This window comes from Poecilia reticulata, linkage group LG14 (assembly GCF_000633615.1).
Source record: "Poecilia reticulata strain Guanapo linkage group LG14, Guppy_female_1.0+MT, whole genome shotgun sequence".
Taxonomy (NCBI): Eukaryota; Metazoa; Chordata; class Actinopteri; order Cyprinodontiformes; family Poeciliidae; genus Poecilia; species Poecilia reticulata.
In genome coordinates, this window is record NC_024344.1 from 21,294,495 (window position 1) to 21,312,924 (window position 18,430).

At 36.2% G+C, this 18,430-nt stretch overlaps 1 protein-coding gene across 5 annotated transcripts in view; it reads left to right on the forward strand.

Moving 5' to 3' along the window:
• Window positions 1-18,430, forward strand: part of dbn1 (drebrin 1) — a 182,276-nt gene extending 163,846 nt beyond the window's left edge. Inside the window, exons 5-15 of one of the 5 annotated variants that reach the window (XM_008428426.2) lie at window positions 1,385-1,528; window positions 1,888-1,965; window positions 5,038-5,189; window positions 6,071-6,128; window positions 6,810-6,860; window positions 7,101-7,215; window positions 8,057-8,185; window positions 13,182-13,310; window positions 14,657-15,150; window positions 15,245-15,344; window positions 15,715-18,430. In XM_008428426.2, coding sequence (XP_008426648.1) covers window positions 1,385-1,528; window positions 1,888-1,965; window positions 5,038-5,189; window positions 6,071-6,128; window positions 6,810-6,860; window positions 7,101-7,215; window positions 8,057-8,185; window positions 13,182-13,310; window positions 14,657-15,150; window positions 15,245-15,344; window positions 15,715-15,770 — 1,506 coding nt within the window. In that variant the 3' untranslated portion in view covers window positions 15,771-18,430. Of the gene's footprint in view, window positions 1-1,384; window positions 1,529-1,887; window positions 1,966-5,037; window positions 5,190-6,070; window positions 6,129-6,809; window positions 6,867-7,100; window positions 7,216-8,056; window positions 8,186-13,181; window positions 13,311-14,656; window positions 15,151-15,244; window positions 15,345-15,714 lie in introns of all 5 variants that reach the window. The other 4 variants (XM_008428425.2, XM_008428427.2, XM_008428429.2 and 1 more) reach the window with 4 other exon arrangements.

Consider the following 18,430-nt stretch of genomic DNA (forward strand, 5'->3'; position numbering starts at 1 on the left):
ATTTTAAGGTAGTTTGTCTCCTTAAGTCCACACTTAAAACAGCTTCATAGTTGATGCCAACATCAACTGATTCTATGACATTGATGACTGTTTTTTTTTTCTACTTTTAACATAAACAGGCAAAGAAGAAACCCAGAAATGTTTTTCCACCCCAGGCATCCGGTCCCAATCATCATCAGTTCTGATGATGTCACATACATGGCGAGTCACAACGTCTTAAAATTGTAAGTATTATTTTTTTATTTGCCATTTTTCTGTTCTCTTTAAATACAAATGCTATCTCTGTTTAATTGTTCTATTGTTCTTTTTTGTAGGTTCCTGTATGGTGCAGTGAACGAGAATGTTCTGTTGTTGATCCTCACTGTCATGTTTTATTGTCACACTAAATTTTCATGTTCATGTGTTCACTTTTGATGTGTAAACTGATAATTTATGTAAAGTTCATAAAGTTGTGAGTAAAATTGGACAATTTTAAAATGTCGTTAATAAAACAAAATATTTGAATTACCTTGAACATCTTGTGTAATTAATCTTTCCATGTAATTGTAGCCTAGAACAATGTAAGTACTGTAGTGTAGTTATGCATGTCATGTACAAAATAGGTACGTAGGAATAAAGACTTTCACGAGTAATTAAAATTGTAGTTTATTATCAATAGGAGGAAATCAAAAATAAAAATTAAGTGTAATTTAAATACATTACTAATATATTAATAGTATATTTAAAATATATTTGAGGTATATTAAATATGTATTTTTAATATAATTCTGAGACAGAATTATTACACTCAAAATATAATAATTATATCAAAATATAATAATTAAGCTCTGAAATATATTTAAAAAGTATACTTTAAGTACACTAAGTACACTTGAAGTTGTTCCAAAAAAGTACATATAATATACTAAAATATACTATTAGTTGTAATTTAATACTATTTAAATGCTACTAAAGTATACTAAGCACAAAATTTGTTGTTCCAAAATAGTACAGTTTAAGTACATTGATAAAAGTATACTAAAGTATGTTAAAATTTAGTATACTAGAGTATATATTATTTTCACCTGGGTTTACTCTGACATTTACCTTCAAAAGAAAAATTTACTTTAATTGTTAATGGAAAAATAACTAAGTTGGTAAATTAAATTAAATATTGTTGCCTTAGTTTTCTTAACAAGCAAATGTTGCATAAGAAGATAACCAGAAAAGCTACAATATTTTTGTTTGACCATTAATAGGCAGAGAAGTTGAAATATTTCTCACATTTAGCAGAAGGTGATATATAAATAAATAGCAGCAAAGAGACAGACTGTTGATACCACATCTTGTTTATTTAAAAAGAACTAAATTATTTTCCAACTTCTTACATCTTTGTTTATTTCAGGGTGTGGAGGTTACCGTCAATGCCAGCAGCCTGGATGACATAGATCCTTCAGCCATTGGTCAGCGGCTAACTAATGGGACAGCAGTGGTGGCGAGCCCAGTTCTGAACCGCCTGAAAACCCGAGATGAAGAGCACGGAGATGTGGTACATAAACATGAACAACATAAAATCAAGTCAGAATTTATTTTAGTTTGGACATTTTTAATAAAAAATAAGTATTTTTAAAAAATTTATTCCTTTAGCTTTTATTTTTATTCACTTGATATTGTACACCTTTTCATAAATTTCAGTTATCAAGAAATTAAAATATATAAACCTTCTACTTTAAAAGTAAGACTAAATGTCGGGGTTTTATATCATAAAACCCCGACATTTCTATCATATAAAATAAAAATGTCAGAATGATGTTGTTGCTCAACATCAGAATGACAGCAAAGTTGATTTGCTTTTTTGATTACATGACTAGCTGACAAATATGTATCCGTGCATCATTCCTGTTGCAGGGCACGGTGTACCAGAAGACTAATGCAGAGGTGGAGATGAAGAAAATCAATAGAGAGGAGTTTTGGGAACAAGCCAAGGTACACAGTGAACTCTAATACAAGAAGAGGAGGAGAAAAATGCAAAAGGAAAAGAGTTTAGTCTTGCTTTTTATTTTCAAGTGATACCTATGATTTATTGTAATAACAGGATTATTTAAAAAATGAGAATGTTACTCAGTTTTTCATTTCAAAATATATATTTAGGCATGAGATAAGAACTGAAGCCTGTAGATGTTTCATAATGTGAATTTATATATTTTTTTCTCTTTGTTTTTGTGGACTGGGTGTCATTTTTTTTCTTACCAGATGAGTCAAATATGTAATGACTGATATGGAAACCTGGAGATACCTTTTTTATTTTCTTCCTTCAATAATCTCTTAGATATTTTTCATTATTCTCTTTGGGTTCATTTTCCTGTCCAATAAGTTTTGAATTAGCTAAAAAAAACTGCTTCTTTCCAAGTTTGTTGACCTGAACTCAGCTAAAGCATCTAAAACCAGATAGTCATTTATTTATTTACCTTGGCTTCAAGAGTTGCTTTTTTTTAAAACTTAGTTGTGAAAAAAGAGGAAAAAAGGAATTCTGAATTCTGTAACAAAACAATTCATCTGTAGGTGCTAGGCCAAGCCAAGGTGCCACGTGTAGCCAACAGAATAGCATAAACATGCCAAGCAGTAATTTGTAAATGTATATTCACTGCTCTTTGTGAAGCTGCTTTCTGGGCATAGTTTGATAAGAGTTAGATAAAGTAGTCTGTAAGAAAAAAATATTTCACCTGTAACTGCTAAGCTAAGCTAACAAGTTAAAAATGGCTAACTATTGCTAACAGTTGAATTTAACATTTCTGTTAAAATGTCACTGTAGGTGTTATGATATGGCTAAAAACGTTAATAAACAGCTAAAAATACTATAAAATCATAAAACATGGTCAAATTAAAATCCTTTGTAAAGTAAATTAAACCTTATGCTGGCTTTTCAGATGTGATTTTATTATTATTATTATTATTATTATTATTATTATTATTATTATTATTATTATTATCTGATGAGTCTAGAATAGTTCTTGTTAATCCCAGTGAAGCTGGTGTTGAAAAGAGGTGAGAAGCAAAGTCATTGGTTGGCGATCCTCTGACCACTTCTCCACTTGGTGAGATTTAGGGTAGAAATAACTTTAAATGTTTTTCATCAGAGGTTTCTGGTGGCAAGTTTAGATGAAATACAAAATGACAATATAAATCATGGAGCTGCCCGCCGGTTGTTCAACAAATGTACCCTTCAAATGAAAGACAGACTTTAAAGTTGAACATGAAAATGTATTCAGAAGAAAAATCTTTGTTAATCAAAAAGGATGTGATTAGTTTTTACGTTTCTCAGATGTAATACTTTTATTGCGGATGCAGAGAAAAAGTAAAGAACAAGTGGTAACACTTTATTTGAAGGGAGGTGAATAAGATTGTCATGACATTATGACACTTTTAATACAAAGTTGACATTATTCAAAATGTCTTTGTTATGACAACTTGACATTAACCAAGAAATCATTACTGATATAAATTTATTATAAAAGTATTACTGATTGCACTTTAAAAATTAGGTAACTTTATGTTATTAAAGGTACAGTTTAAACAGTACCTTTACTGTTTGACAGTAAAGGTACTGTTTAAACCTTTACTGTTTAAACAGTAAAAGTACTGTTTAAACAGTAAACAGTACTGAAGACCCCCTTTTTATTTGAAGGGGGTCTTCAAATAAGATCCCCCTTATTTGAAGGGGGGTCTTATTCACCCCCCTTCAAATAAAGTGTTACCGAACAAGTTACTGCACTTTAAGTGAAGCTTTTTGCCCAAGCTGTTGGAAAAACATTGTTTTCAATGTTTGTACAAGTAATGTAATGCCAAATAGATCAAATTTCATATCATAGAGTGGAAACTCGTTTTTGGGAATTAATACAACTGACATTAGAGTTGCAGAACAACTTAAACATTTCCCTAGTTTTGGGTCATTTACCTGTACAAGATATGACCAGTGTATGTTTTCATATTTTGTTCATGTTTGTTATGATTAGCAATGCTTTGGTTGACTGGCTACATGCTGGTATCATCTCCACTTGGTGAGATTTAGGGTAGAAATAACTTTAAATGTTTTTCATCAGAGGTTTCTGAATGGTAGGTCAACAGAACATTTTCTTTTCCAACAACCAGTGCATACCACTGCTGACTAAAGCAGCTGACTAAACATGCTGGCGCTCAGCTTGGGTTCCTAGGTTACAGGTGAAGCTCTGCTGGGGTTATAAGGCTAGGGGCAGTTCATGTTAATTTGTGTTGTTGCATTCAGAAGGTTTTTGAAACTGCTCATTTTCCAGACACCAAAAATTATTAACTTATTGCCAAAAGTTAATAAAGCTCTTGGTCTGTTTTTAGAAGCAGTAGAGACCTGGAAGTATAAACATACAAAATGGGAATTGTGCATAATAGGTTCACTTTAAGAAACGTTTTCTTTTTCTCTATTGTGTAGCTTATTTGTCTTTGGTTTGGTTTGAATTAGAAAACGGCTTCCTTTTTTTAAGACTTAGAAAATAAAGCTAAAGTTTTCCATGTGGCTGAGTCATTGTGGCGTAGAATAAACCATAATTAATGAATGGCAGTAAAGCTGAGTTTTCCATCTTGCTTAATGTTAGGCTTACTGGTTAGGTTTAGGCAAGAGGTCTCTCAGTGAGGAATTAGAAAACAGAACTTCAAATATTTTCTAACTATTTTGGTTATGATGACTAACATAAACTATGTTATAAATTATATAAAATAAAGTAATCCTATAAAATACTGCTTTCCAAATACGACTGAAATTCTTCTTTATTTGCTTATTTTTACACAGGTTTCTTAGGCTTAGCTGCCAGGTTTGGTGGTAAATTTAAAGTTAAAATGCTCTTCCTTCAATTATAAGCATCAAATCTGTGAGTTTATCACAACATTGGGCTTTTGAAAGACGTCTCTTTCTGCTTCCACCTGCTGAATCCCAAAAACAAGAAACAGAATGTTACCACAGGAACTGGACCAAAAACTCTGTGATGATGATGCAAAAACTATTTAAATCTTGGTCACTCTGCTCTCCAGCGTGAAGAGGAGATGAGGAAGGAGGAGGAGCGAAAGAAGGCAGTGGAGGAGCGGCAGCGCTTTGAGGAGGAGCGGATGGAGCTGGAGAGGAAGGAGCAGGAGAACAGAGAGAGGAGGTACCGCGAGAGAGAGAGGCAGATCGAGGAGCACAGGTGGGCATCCAACTAGCATCCTCTCCACATTCCAGAAGCAAATCTGCTTCAGGGAATAATGTTTTCAATGAATTTGTAAGAAATATAGCAATATAAATATAACAATCAAGATTCCTAAATCACCAGCTTTTATTTAACTAGGAGAAAAACTCCCTGAGATCAGAAATCTCTCTTATAAGTGTACTAGCAAGTGGCAGCAACACAATTACATCAGTTACAGATAGACAAACTCACTCAATATCATAAATAAAAATGTGCAAACACAGATCCTATTATCAGCTTCAAAACAATGACACACAGACTGTTTCTGCTGCGTCTTTTAAAATTACCTTTTAAAGAATAAAATTCATTCAGATGGTAGTGCAAAATTAAAATGTTTAACTTGAGATTCTCTTTTTGTTTATATGTCTTGTGCAGATTAGGTGGTGTAGAAAAGACCTAATCTTTACACTGTTACTATCTGCATTTATTTTTATCCATCCATCCATTTTCTTTCACACTTGTCCCTCAGTGGGGTCGGGAGAGTTGCTGGTGCCTATCTCTAGTTAACGTTCCGGGCGAGAGGCGGGGTACACCCTGGACAGGTCGCCAGTCTGTCGCAGGGCAACACAGACACACACAGGACAAACAGCCATGCACACACACTCTCACACCTAGGGACAATTTAGAGAGGCCAATTAACCTGACAGTCATGTTTTTGGACTGTGGGAGGAAACCGGAGTACCTGGAGAAAACCCATGCATGCACAGGGAGAACATTCAAACTCCATGCAGAAAGACCCCAGGCCGGGAATCGAACCCAGAACCTTCTTGCTGCAAGGCAACAACTCTACCAACTGCAGCCCACATTTATTTTTATTTTTATTTATTTTATCTGAACAGGAAGAAGATGCAGGAGGAAGAGGAGGCCAGAGAGAGGCTGCAGAACCAGACCACCATAGTGAGTCCCTTCATATAAGTTTATTATTATCACTTACGGTTGCATTAAATCAGTAATTAAATCAGTTATTGGCATTGTTATCTTTTGATACTGCCTTGTCCAAGTTATGCATTTAGAAAATCAAAAACGACTTATTGAACCAGAGAATAAAAGACAAATAGTTACATGTTTCAGACTCTGATCTACAACTGAAATTAGTCATCCAATATGGAGAGTAATTAGGGACACAATGTTTGTTTGAAGCAATTGTGAAAGTTTATTTGAAAAGAGGAATATATGTGTTGAAAATGGAGGGGAGTTTGTCATAAACTTGAGAGTAAAGTTGTATAAAACTAAATAAAATCATCTTTCTGAGTGTAAGTTCTGAAGGGTTTTGACTCCTTTTAGAATTAAATAAAACAATGACTTAATTTTAATGAACAATTTTTCTTTAAAAACTTTTGACTTAAATAACCGCAGATCAGTGTTTTAACTTTAAGTTCAATTTCTTGGTTTAAAGCCTAATGGGCCATAATTCAACTTTAAAATGATTCTCTTGGTTTTTACTTTCCTCCAGTCTACTCTCAAACTAAAGAGCATTATTTGGCATCTACTGACCTCTTCTGGTAATAGTATGTATTTGTTCCTGTCTTTATTTCACATTCGATGAAAAAGACCCATGTCTTCTTTTGTTTTTTCCAGGCGTCTGAACCGAGCATCGAGGACCTGAACCTGGACAAGAAGGAGTCTGAGGTAGAGGTCAGTTTGATGAAAAACCTGAGCTCACAAATTGCAGCAGCAAATCCATTCAAAGGAGGGAAGATGAAATCTCACAGCATTAAAAGAAACTGAGTTGAATAATCTTCACTGCTGTAGTTTAAAGCTTTTGGATTTCCTTAAAACATGAGCAGGCAGTTAGTCCAAAGAAACATTACTTGGTGGGTTTGTTTTACTGCCCACTTGTGGTTATTCTCTGCATTTTAACTTTTCCAGGAGGCGAAGGCCATCATCGCCCAGCGATCTGGGAACCCTAGAGAGTTTTTCAAGCAGAAGGAGAGAGCAATGACCATCAGCATGGACACCTCACTTGTCTCCATCCACAGGACCGGTAAACATTTTGTTGTCCCTCATTTCATTAAACGTGCAATCTTGAAAAGGTTATGTGTCAAACTTTTGAGAAACAGAGAAAATGTTGAGGGGTTTTTTTTGGCTGTGAGCCAAAAATCATAAAAATAAACTCGACTGGGGCCACAGTTCAAGAAATTAAAGAAACAAACACCTGAAATATATCACTCTGTGTATTTTTTAAATTGAAATACTGAAATAAATGAAGTTCACAGTGATATTCTAATTTACAGGAATGTGCCTGTACAAAACTTTCATACAGCTCCTTTCCTTTGATGTAAAGTCTTCATTACACTGAAGTGTAAACAGCTTGTCGGACGGAATCAACAACATGAAACAATCCCTCTGATCTCACCGACGACCTGCTTGATCAAATCTAAATATATGAATTTCAATTAGTTAGTTAGACAAACATTTTTGCAGTGCAGGGTAGCATAAACTATGCTTATACCGTCTAATATCCACACATCTACACACACAGAAGCCGTCAAACGTTCCTGCTTTGCCTGTCTGTCGTCGTCGTGTTTATACCGTACATTACACTAATCGCGTTTCTTTCTGTTTTTTTCTCCTTTTTTCTATCCTTTTTCTTTTTTGTGTCCATCCTTACTTCTGTCTAATTTGAATCTCTCAACTCTGGGTTTTCTCCTTGTTGGACTTGGACAAACCTTTTACCTCCTGACTTCCTCTTTCTCTTCTCCTTCCTGTCTGCCATCTTTTTTTCTCGTCACACCTGGTCCGTCGCTTCATGTCCGTGTTTTCTTGTTTGTGTCCTCATGTTGGACTGTGTGTGTGTGGCCACTGTGTGTTGCCCTGACCACCAGGCCGCTTGGACAGCCCGTTCTTGAAGCAGCAGCACAGTCCCAGCAGCCCCAGTACAGCCACCCCTCCCCGGGGCGTGTCGCCCCTCCGCACCCCGCCACATGCACGCAAGCAGCTCTCCGCTGCAGCCGGTAGGTACAGCAGGAGCCAGAAAAAGGAAATAAAAAGATTGTTGTCCTCAATCTCCTTTATCCTGGCACTAAGGACAAAATGAAATAAAAACAGGAGGTAATTATAGCACCTTCCTGTTTCCAAGACACAAATCAGTAAAAGCTTGGAAATATTTTAAATTGCAAATGAAACCCAAATATGTATCAATTTGAACTTTTCCAGATGTTTACCTACCAGGGAGAGAATATCATTTAGACCAAGTGTGTCCAAAGTGTGGCACAGGGCCATTTGCAGCCTCTAGACTGATATGGTGCAGGACCCCTGTAGCACAGGCGGTTGATTTAGATGAAGACATTTTATTTTTAACTATGGCAAAATTATTACTTAATTAAAATGGAAACTGTTAGGTACAAAACAAAGTATCAATTCCTTAATTTATCACACTTTTTTATTCTCTTTAAATTTCTTGTTGGGAAAAATAAAAAAACACATCAATCGGGTGAATTTTACTCAAAACCAGACATTGGTGTGACTAAATCCAGTGTTTGTGGAAACTTTTAAACTGTAAGTTGTTATAGATATTAACTGCTAATAAACGTTTTTCAAGGTCACGCTTGTATCTTTGTGTAAGTATTACTACAATTATCTGTTGGAATAATTTGAAAAAAATGAAACATCAAAGTGCAAAACAATTATAAGGAATCATCAAAATGATTACATCAGTTATGAAAAAATATTCTGAAGTATTAGGAATTTGGATTACCTCACATTTGAGCTAGCATAATAGCATCCCTCATGCTCATTCTTTTGGCACAGTGCCCAAAAGAATGCATTGTGGCAAGCGGCCAATCAGTCACAGTCTCATGCATCATTGACAAGAACATATTTAAATGTTTTTTTTATTGCTGGCAATGTATTTGCAAAGTTATAGGAGAAGCAGGTTGATCAATCTGTCCAGCGGTTTTGAATTTTTCTAGACTTGGTAAGGTGCAATTGTCTGACGTTTTTCCACAGATACTGGTAAATAAGTTTTTGTGGGTTTTTTTAAAGGATGAAATTATGTGTTATTGCTGAAAAGTGAACATTTTTCTTCTCGGGGCAAATATAAAAAAATCATTTGAAAGCTTTGGATCTGATATTATTTATGCGTATAGTTCCTCGAAAAATAAAATATGACTTTTATTTGACTAATTTAAATGCTGCATGCTTACTTCAGTGGTAAGCAGAAAGAAAAAAATACGTATATATATATTGGCTTCCTCTTTCTCACTTTTTTTCTTTTTTTGGGGGGCGCCCAAAAGATGTTTTTTCAACCCTCAGGACAAAATGTTTTTGGACACCACTGACTTAGTTTCAAAAATATATCCTGCAAAAATGAACAAATCTTAAAACTGATGCACCAACAATAGGATATTTTACAGGCAAGGAGGTCGAGATTAGAAACAAAAAGAGAATCCTGTAGATCTGGCTCCTCTCAATCCACATCAGAAGGAGCCAGTCGAGGTAGCCCAGGCATCTGGTTTGGTTGCCTCTTGGACTATGAGTGAGTCGGTAAGCTCCCACTGAATGGAGACTCAGAGGAAAACTATGAAATGTTTCCTTGAAACACCTTCTGCTCTTTCCTTCTGGAATGAAATTATTTATGATAAAATTATCCAATTATTTGGTCACAAAACAACTTGACTGAATTAAATTGATTCTAACCTTTTGGCTATAATGTCTTCAGTGGAAACTAAGTCGTCCTTTGGAGCTGTAAACCCTTTATTTATGGATTTTTGTGATTCAGTGGATGTCGTCATCATGCTTTTGATGTGGTCCAGTCTGATGTTAAACTAGTCTAAATGTTTCTGTATAATGGTGGTTCTGGTTTGATTTTGAAGAATAATTGCACTATTTTATTCACTTTCTGATTTTTGTTTGTTTGTTTTAATCTTGCGCACCTGATTGTGGACTCTGTCACCTTTCTGCTAACACATCATCTAAAACCCATTCCCGTTGCTGACTTTTACCCTGACCTGTGAGTTTTTTGTTTTAAATCATATTGTCAGTTGACAGTGGAACTCGTGGGTTTCCTTGGAGATTCATGTAATTTTTGTGTGAATGTCAACATAAAAACCACAGTGGTTATTGTTTTTTGCCATCTTTCAACTTATGACTACAGAGTTTCTGTTGACCACTTTCCTCATTTAGCATTACAACAAATGTCCTTTATCGGAAAATGGCCAACAATAATGTAGTTAATGAAATGGCAGATAATTTACCAGGTCAGAATGTGAAATGAAGAAAAAATTAAGAAGGACATCCTAATTACTTGTAAATAAGGTATGGTTGGATTTGGTTTAGCATAAAGTTATTTGATTAGCTCAATATCTTACTTTTTAATCTAATTAGATTTATCCTATTATTTCTGAACATGTTCTGCCATTTTATTGTATTCCTTCATTAGCGGTTCATTGTGTTGATGGTGAACTCTTGTTAGCAGGTACTAGAGTGCATTGGACATCAATGAATGATGAAACATGTGAGAAACATCTTGGTTTTAATGTGTGATTGCTGATACTGTGGTGATGTTGGTGTCAGGGTTCCTACACATCATGATAAAAAAAATGACACCATCTACTTTTTTTCATTTTCCGTATTGAAAGCTTGACTAATTATTCAAAAATTGTAGTAAAGTTTTTTTTTTTATTCTAGAAACATTCTTAGAATTTGGAAATTTGAGTGTGGAAAAGTCTAATGTGTATGGGGAATGTGTAGGAACACTGAAATTCAATTAAAACTGTATGGTGGTGAAACTAATTCCTGTCAATGATTTGTAGGATTACTTACATTGTGTTTTTAATAGTGATTAACTTAAAATCAACTGGACTTCTTCTTTGTTCATGAAGATGATTCACCTCACATCCAAAACTTCCTCAGTTCTGCACATGGGTTGAAGTTGTTAAGTTTATAGTTTATTTCAAGAATAAATACACTAATGGAGTTGATAAGTTCAATAATGGAAGTGAAAGTCATGTGATTACTGGTTTTATGGTGTGTTCTGTTCCATGTTTGTGCAGTTGTCACTTGACAATCCAGAAATGTCTCCTATAGCATGTGAGTTTTGGTCACACGTGTTGAACTGTCAATGTTAGGTTAAGGCCCCGTTTACACGACAACGATTTCGGGGGAAAACGGAAGAGTTTTGTTGCGTTTGTAGTGTGCATTTACACGAAACCACCGAATGTTTTCTCTAACAACGGCACAGATTGAAAACGGGTTCCAGAGTGCGATGTTTCTGATACGTAACGTTTTCCGTTGTCGTGTAAACCTAGAAAACGGATCTTTTCTTCCAGAGAATCCCCAGCTCATGCATAGTATGACGCAAAACAGATGCTTCCTACAATCCACAGAAGAAGAAGAAACTACTCACAATGCTGGTGTTACTGTTTCCCCATCAGATATGGTTCCCTCAGCGTCTCTTCACCGCTCCGCACCGCCCAGATGGCAAAATACACGGCTGCTTGTTCAGCGCTCTTATCTAGAGAACTACGGACCAGCCCGGCTCCAGACGAGTTTAACAGGAGGGGCATCGACTTATTTTAGGGGTCAAAATGAATCTACGTTGCTGAACATAGACAACAACATCAGTAGCATACAGGCTACTTGTTAGCAAGCTTAACGTGCTGTGTTGATATTAGCTAGTCACATTTTAGCTATCATCACCTGCATCCAATAGCTTTACTCAACTCAGTCGGTTAGTTCGGGGAAAAAACTGTACAGTTATTTACGTTTTGCTGGTTTGCTGCCATGATTCTAACACACACCTGCGCAGCAGCAGCAGGTCTCCCRCTGCCTCACAGGTGTAAACCCAGCGCGAGCGTCTCAGCTTTCATGTTGCATTTGAAGGCGGCTCGGAAAAACAAGTTACGACTTGTTAGCAACGGATTAAACTGTTTTAACTGCTGAWAAAGGTAACAGAGGACACGGATATGGGAAGTGCGGGAACTCCTATTTTATCAAATTGATATAGGAATAACAGACTGTTGGCCATTCCAAGGTAAAAACAATAAACAGCTTCCAGTCCGGGGCCGCTACAGACACCGTGAAAGTTCAAAGTTATCCCACTTTTTCCAACTGCATGCGCCCTAATCAGATGCACACAATGCATGTTTTCTCACGCAAATCCACATGCCTTCAAGTTCAACTTTTTTTTAAACACATGCGCACAAAGTTTCAAAGAACCTAGCACCAACTAGGCGCAGCGAGAGCATTACACGTTTTCGATGTGCACCGTTACTGTGTAAACACAGATGTAATTAGAACGTTATCGTGTAAACGATCCAACAAAAACGGAACAAAAGTGCCGTTTTTGTTGGATCGTTGTCGTGTAAACGCCCCCTAAGTGTAAGTGACTAACGCAGACTGCAGTGTAGGTGTTCAAAAGATGGAACTTTGATAATCCAGACATGTTACCTAGCAACATATAAATTGCTTTGGTCATGTGTTTCAAGCTGTAGATGACAAGTCTAGGCTGCAGTGTAGATATTAGAAAAATTTAACCTGATGCAACCTCTTTTTTTATTGAAATCTTGATAGTTTTTTCATTACCCTCTTGAACCACCAGTCTTGTTCAGACCTGGTAAATTATTTTGCATGAGAGGTGAAACATCTTCAAGAATCAATAGAAGAAATCTAGTTGCTTTCAATCTTGAATGCTTTAAGTCTTGAATCTTATGGATTTTTTGCAATATTATAAAGCAACAAAAGCTAAAATCTTTTTCCTGATTAGGAATAAAAAAGTACCATAGATGTTCGCCCTAACTTGGGGGCACTTTATTATCAAGGAGGAATCACATAAGGTTCCTCTGCGAATGAGGAGCCAATCCTTTATCATGCTTCATCATGTTTAATTCAGCTCAGAAATGCTTCATTTGAATATGTTTATCAGATCTTGACTTCTCAGTGGGAAAGTGCATGGAAACAAAGTGCTTTGTGAATTATGTGCATCTGTTTTTGTCTGTTTTTTTTTTGCAGATGACAATGATGATGAAGTGAGCATAGAACCCAACATGGCCGCCATTTCGCCCATTCCTAAAATAGTCACTACGCCAATCAAAGAGGACTTTAACAGGGAGGAGGAAGACCACAGAGAAGATGAGTGGGGTACAAAGAAACATCTTTATTCTGAAATGACGCATAAATTTACTCCTAGCCAAAGATGGTTCAGCCAGTGAAACGCCTGTCCTGTTTGGAGCTCAATTATTCAGCTGGAGTCCCATTAGGAAAACTATTTAAAGAATGGAAATGACACAGAAAGCTTGACTGTACCTGGCTAGACTGTTTTCCCACCGCAGCAGTGTAGACATTATTATTTTTAAACTTTTTTATGCATTCTTTCATGTGTACAATTTATCTATCAAAATGTGAACATCTACCCAGTGTGGTTTCTTCTACTTTACAGTTTCCTGTCAGCTCATCCTGAAGTACACAGCAGATTAGGGATCTCTTTAACCTGCAAGATTTCAACGCAAAACTCACTTAAATGTATAAAAATTTGCATGTATGACAACTAGAAAGTACTCCTACTGTCAGTAGAATTTTTATTTGTTTTTGTTCGACTTTTGGGTGCCCTTTTCTGTTTGAAGCTAAACTTAAAACAAGAAGAGCTGCTACCAGTGGCTCAGCAGGTTATGTAAGATTTCATCAACTTTAAATATTATATTTTAGAACTAAGAGGATTTACAGAACTGATATGAAATCATAAAACTTTTAGAAAACACAAACAGATTACAAGATTTTCCAAAATTAAAGGCAAATCTGGTTTTGTCATGGCTTCATACTGAGAGCTTTCACCAAATCCAATCTAGGCTGACAACAGAAAGTTCAGTCCAAGTTTCCTATGTAGACTATCTTTGTAGCAGAAGATCACTCCATTCTTTTTCTCTTTTTCAATAAGTGGCCATACATCATTCAGCACATTAAATATATATTTTTCCTGAGAAAAGAATCTGATTTCTGTTTATGTACATGTAGCATGGTAGACTTCACAGGTTGTGGTTACAGATCACCCATATATGGAAATGTCTTTCTGTTTTAGTGGCATTGATTCCATATAAATGAAATTTTCTATTAGTATTTTTTTTATATAGATAGATTTATGAATGGAGGATGAGCACAGTCCAGTTCTACTTTTGTCATGCACATGTATGCTAGTGTTGTACTCCATACACAATTTCGTTGCCTTTTTTTGACAATGACAATAAACTTTGAATCTGAATCTGAATAAATGTTTTTGTGTTCAAAAAATGATCCTTAAAATTACTTATCCACTTTGAGAATCAAGGGAAAGGCTGATTCAGACTTATTTTATGTTTAATGCATTCAATATTTTATGGGTCTAATATGTACTATTTACATGACGTAACCGTAATTAATAAAAATAAAAAATAAAAAACAGTTGAGGAAGAGAATATTTTGTCTAGTAATAATTATGATTTTATTTCCTCCAGATTCGGTGCCAAAGGAGGAACAGAAACGGCCCGTCCAGGAGTCGACGTCCACCAAGCCTGTGCAGAGCGTCGCGCCGCAGGCTCGTGAACCCTCCGGTGTTTCTGCATGGGACTCCGGGACAGACAACCTGGTTGACCTGTGGCACAGCAGCTCCGCCCCCACTGTCAACCCCATCCCCTCCACCCATTCATCCAGTCTAGTTGACCTGATGGGAGACGGCGACGTTCTCCATGACGACGTCCCACCCAGCATTGCTGCCGGTAGCGGCAGGCCTCAGCCCCTTCTCAGCTTTGACGAGATGATGGATGGGAGTTTCTGCTCGGGCACCAGCGCCGAAGACGACCCCACCAGTCTGGTAGATGTGACGGGGTCCGACCAGATGACCCTCAGCTACCAGCATGCGCTGCAGCACGTTTCTGGGGAGGGGCGGGATTCGGATGATGGGCAGCTGCTGATGACCAATGGGGAGACACTGCTGAAAGAGGGAACTCAGGTTAAACGGCTTCAAGCTCCTGATGATTGTCTACGATTTTTGTCATTACTATGTTTTGTCATCTATTTTTCCTTCTTCTCATTTGTTTTTTTAGGCAAGTGAGGGCTATTTCAGTCAATCACAGGAGGAAGAATTTGGCCAATCAGAGGAGTCATCAGCCAAGCCAGCACCTGTGTTTTATAACAAGCCTCCAGGTTTGGCCAGTCTATTATCTTAATGCTTCTGTTTGAAAAGAGAAGCATTGTGGTGAAAACATGCTTTTTGTTACGATTAACTATGTTATGGATGGATGGATGGATGGATGGATGGATGGATGGATGGATGGATGGATGGATGGATGGATGGATGGATGGATGGATGGATGGATGGATGGCACTTTATCAAACAAACATCTGCACAAGCTGCCACTTGTTTTTTATGTTTCCAAAGTTCTCCAGCTGTTTCTTGGTTTATCTTATACTCATTTGTCATTTCTTGTTTCTATCTCAGTCTCAGCTACATTGCCTGTCAGAAGTTTGTCTTCTGCAGAGAATAAAACCAGCTTCTGTTCTTTTGTCCGCTCAGAGATTGACATCACGTGCTGGGACACAGATCCTGTGGTTGACGAGGACGACGACTAACCCGGTGCTCTGACATCACCGTTGTACCCAGAGGAAGTAGGAACCGAGCTTCATGAAGAAACAGATTTCTTTCTTTTCTAAAAAAGAGCAAACAAACAAAAAAAGTAATAACAAAAGGTCTTGCATTAAAACTCTTTCAATATAATCTTTTAGAGGAAACAGTAGCCACCATTTCAGTTGAAAAGGCTCAGATCTGATCTGTTTTCTGTGTTTATTTATTTTGATAATTTTTTTTCCTTGTTTTGTTTCTATGCAGATGTTTTAGCCTGGATTGAGGGGTTTTGTTTGTGTACACGTTTATTTCACGTAGCGCACTGCTGCATTAGAGACAATGAAGCTGAGTGTGCGGCCGGCGGCCCCCGCTCTTAGTTTGTAGTGCTTTAATAAAACCTAAAAAAAATGTTAAAAAATCCAGCGCATCAAAACAGCTGCCATGTTTATCTTCACTCTCTTCTTTTCTCCTTCTTTCATACCTAAACATATTCACCTCTGCAGCTCAGTTAATCATGTATTTAGACTTAACTTTCATGAAGGAAAAGTTATTTATTCGGGTGTATCTGAACTGAAAATCCTTTGAACAAGTCTGTGGCGGCGTTTATTTAATCTTTTTCACTCCTTTTGTATGATTTTAAAACTGCGTTCAACATTAAAAAGCCTTTTTTCTGTCCCAGTGCATTTTTATGCTTCTTCTGCCTCCTTGTGGTTGAACTGCAGCCTCACCATCAGCCCTGAGATTCATTCAAATTTACCACTTATATATTTACACAAACAAAACAGTTTAAATAAATATATTGTACATATTTTTCACATTTTTTAAAAGAGCATAGAAATGCAATAAATTTCTTCTGTCTCCAAATCTAAGTTTCTGTCCCAGGGCAGCATGCCTTACCCTTCTTAGTTTTTAAATCAAATTTTTAATTTTAATCTTAAAGTTCAGATTAATTTGATCTTTTTTTATTTACTGTTTTCGCCTTTGTATTAATCTGCAGGGGACCAGATGTCCTGGATTTGTCTCCAAATTGAAAGAAGTTAGTTAAGCCTTTCCTTGTTTTGTTTTGCCAATCAAACTTCCTTCTGCTAATTATATTATGAATATAAATCTTATGGAATAAATTAATATAAAGTCAGAGAGACTGAAATTTGACACTTAGAAAATCCTGTATTAGTGATTGCTATGGTGATTCCCTTTATTCTGGCAGTAGCAGGTGGAGGAAAACAGAAACAGACACAATTTTAAGCATCAAATAAATGTTTTTTGCTTTAATCCTATGAGTTATGCGTTTTGTCCCAAGAAATTGATGGACAAGCCTTCTAGCCATCTCTATCAATTTGTATGTGTCTGCAGTGTTTTATGTTGGAGATATGACAGGTTTTTTGAGGAAGATTCAGAGCTAGAACATAGTGAGAGTTATGATGGGCCTAATCTGGGATTAGTAGGGATTGTAACAACTATAACAATGTGATTAGCATCTGGTGAAAGCAGACTAAACTACTTATAATTTGGTGTATAAACTACATGCGTCAATAAAAATAAGAGCTTGAAACTAATATAAATTAAAACGTACTTTAATATTTCGCAGGATCAGGGACTAGCGTGTGTGACATCATGAAACATTAACTGCAATTAATGAGAAAATAAAAGATGGAAAATATCAATTCAGTTAGGTAAAATCCAGTTTTCTGTGATCCTTTTAAACATTGAAGTGTGACTTTGCCATAAAGTATGCCTGAGTGGTTTAGCTCAGACATACTGAGCTAACAGTAGCCCAGTATGCCTGAGTAATATGTCTGACACTTAGGTCAGTCATTAACCTAAATTTTATTGTATGTGTGTTTCTGCTAATTTGATTATACTATTTATAATCTAGACTTTATTTTCAATCAAGCTGAAGATGTTATGTGTTATGTTATGTCTTTTATCAACACTTTGGAAGAAGTAGTAAACTGAAAATGATGACAGGATCCAAATATAGTGACATCAATATATGATAAGGTAATTGCTTAGGAACATAAAGTGTCTTTCCGTGCTTAGCTTAATATATGCTGTAAATTTCTAATAAAAAATCTATCCGCAAAGCTAACAAAGAAAATTGTTATTCTATTTTTTAAGAAAACCACTAGTTTTGACGAACTTCCTTTTAACACGCAGCACAGCAGTAGCCTTGTATTTGTTGTTTCTGGTGCATCACATGGCTTAGTCCTGGGTCTTTGGTTGAGTTCCACACTTAATTTTTAAAGTTGTTTCCCTCAGGAGGAGAAAATGTAGATAAACTAAAGAAATTGAATAAATAAGCACCATGTTTGTGTAAAAATAAATTCTGACACTTCCCTGACATCTGGTACTCAAAGCAGCTTAAAGTATATAAATATGTGAAAGAAAATAATCATTGTTGCCCCACACCTGCTGATATTGTTTTGTGCCAAGACAAAGGAACCACCTCAGTATTTTGTTATGTTTGGTTGCTAAGTAATGACTAGTTTGGTTGCTGTGGAAACTGGGTTAAAGGCGGAGCTTGCGGAAGCTGTGTGTGTTTTAATAACCAATAACCAATATGTGTGATAGAATAAATTTTCAGGTCCCCTTTTTTGGATTTTGGCACAACAGTGTTGATCCGTTTTTGCTGTACATCCCTGTAGACAATAAAAAAGCAATAAGAGCA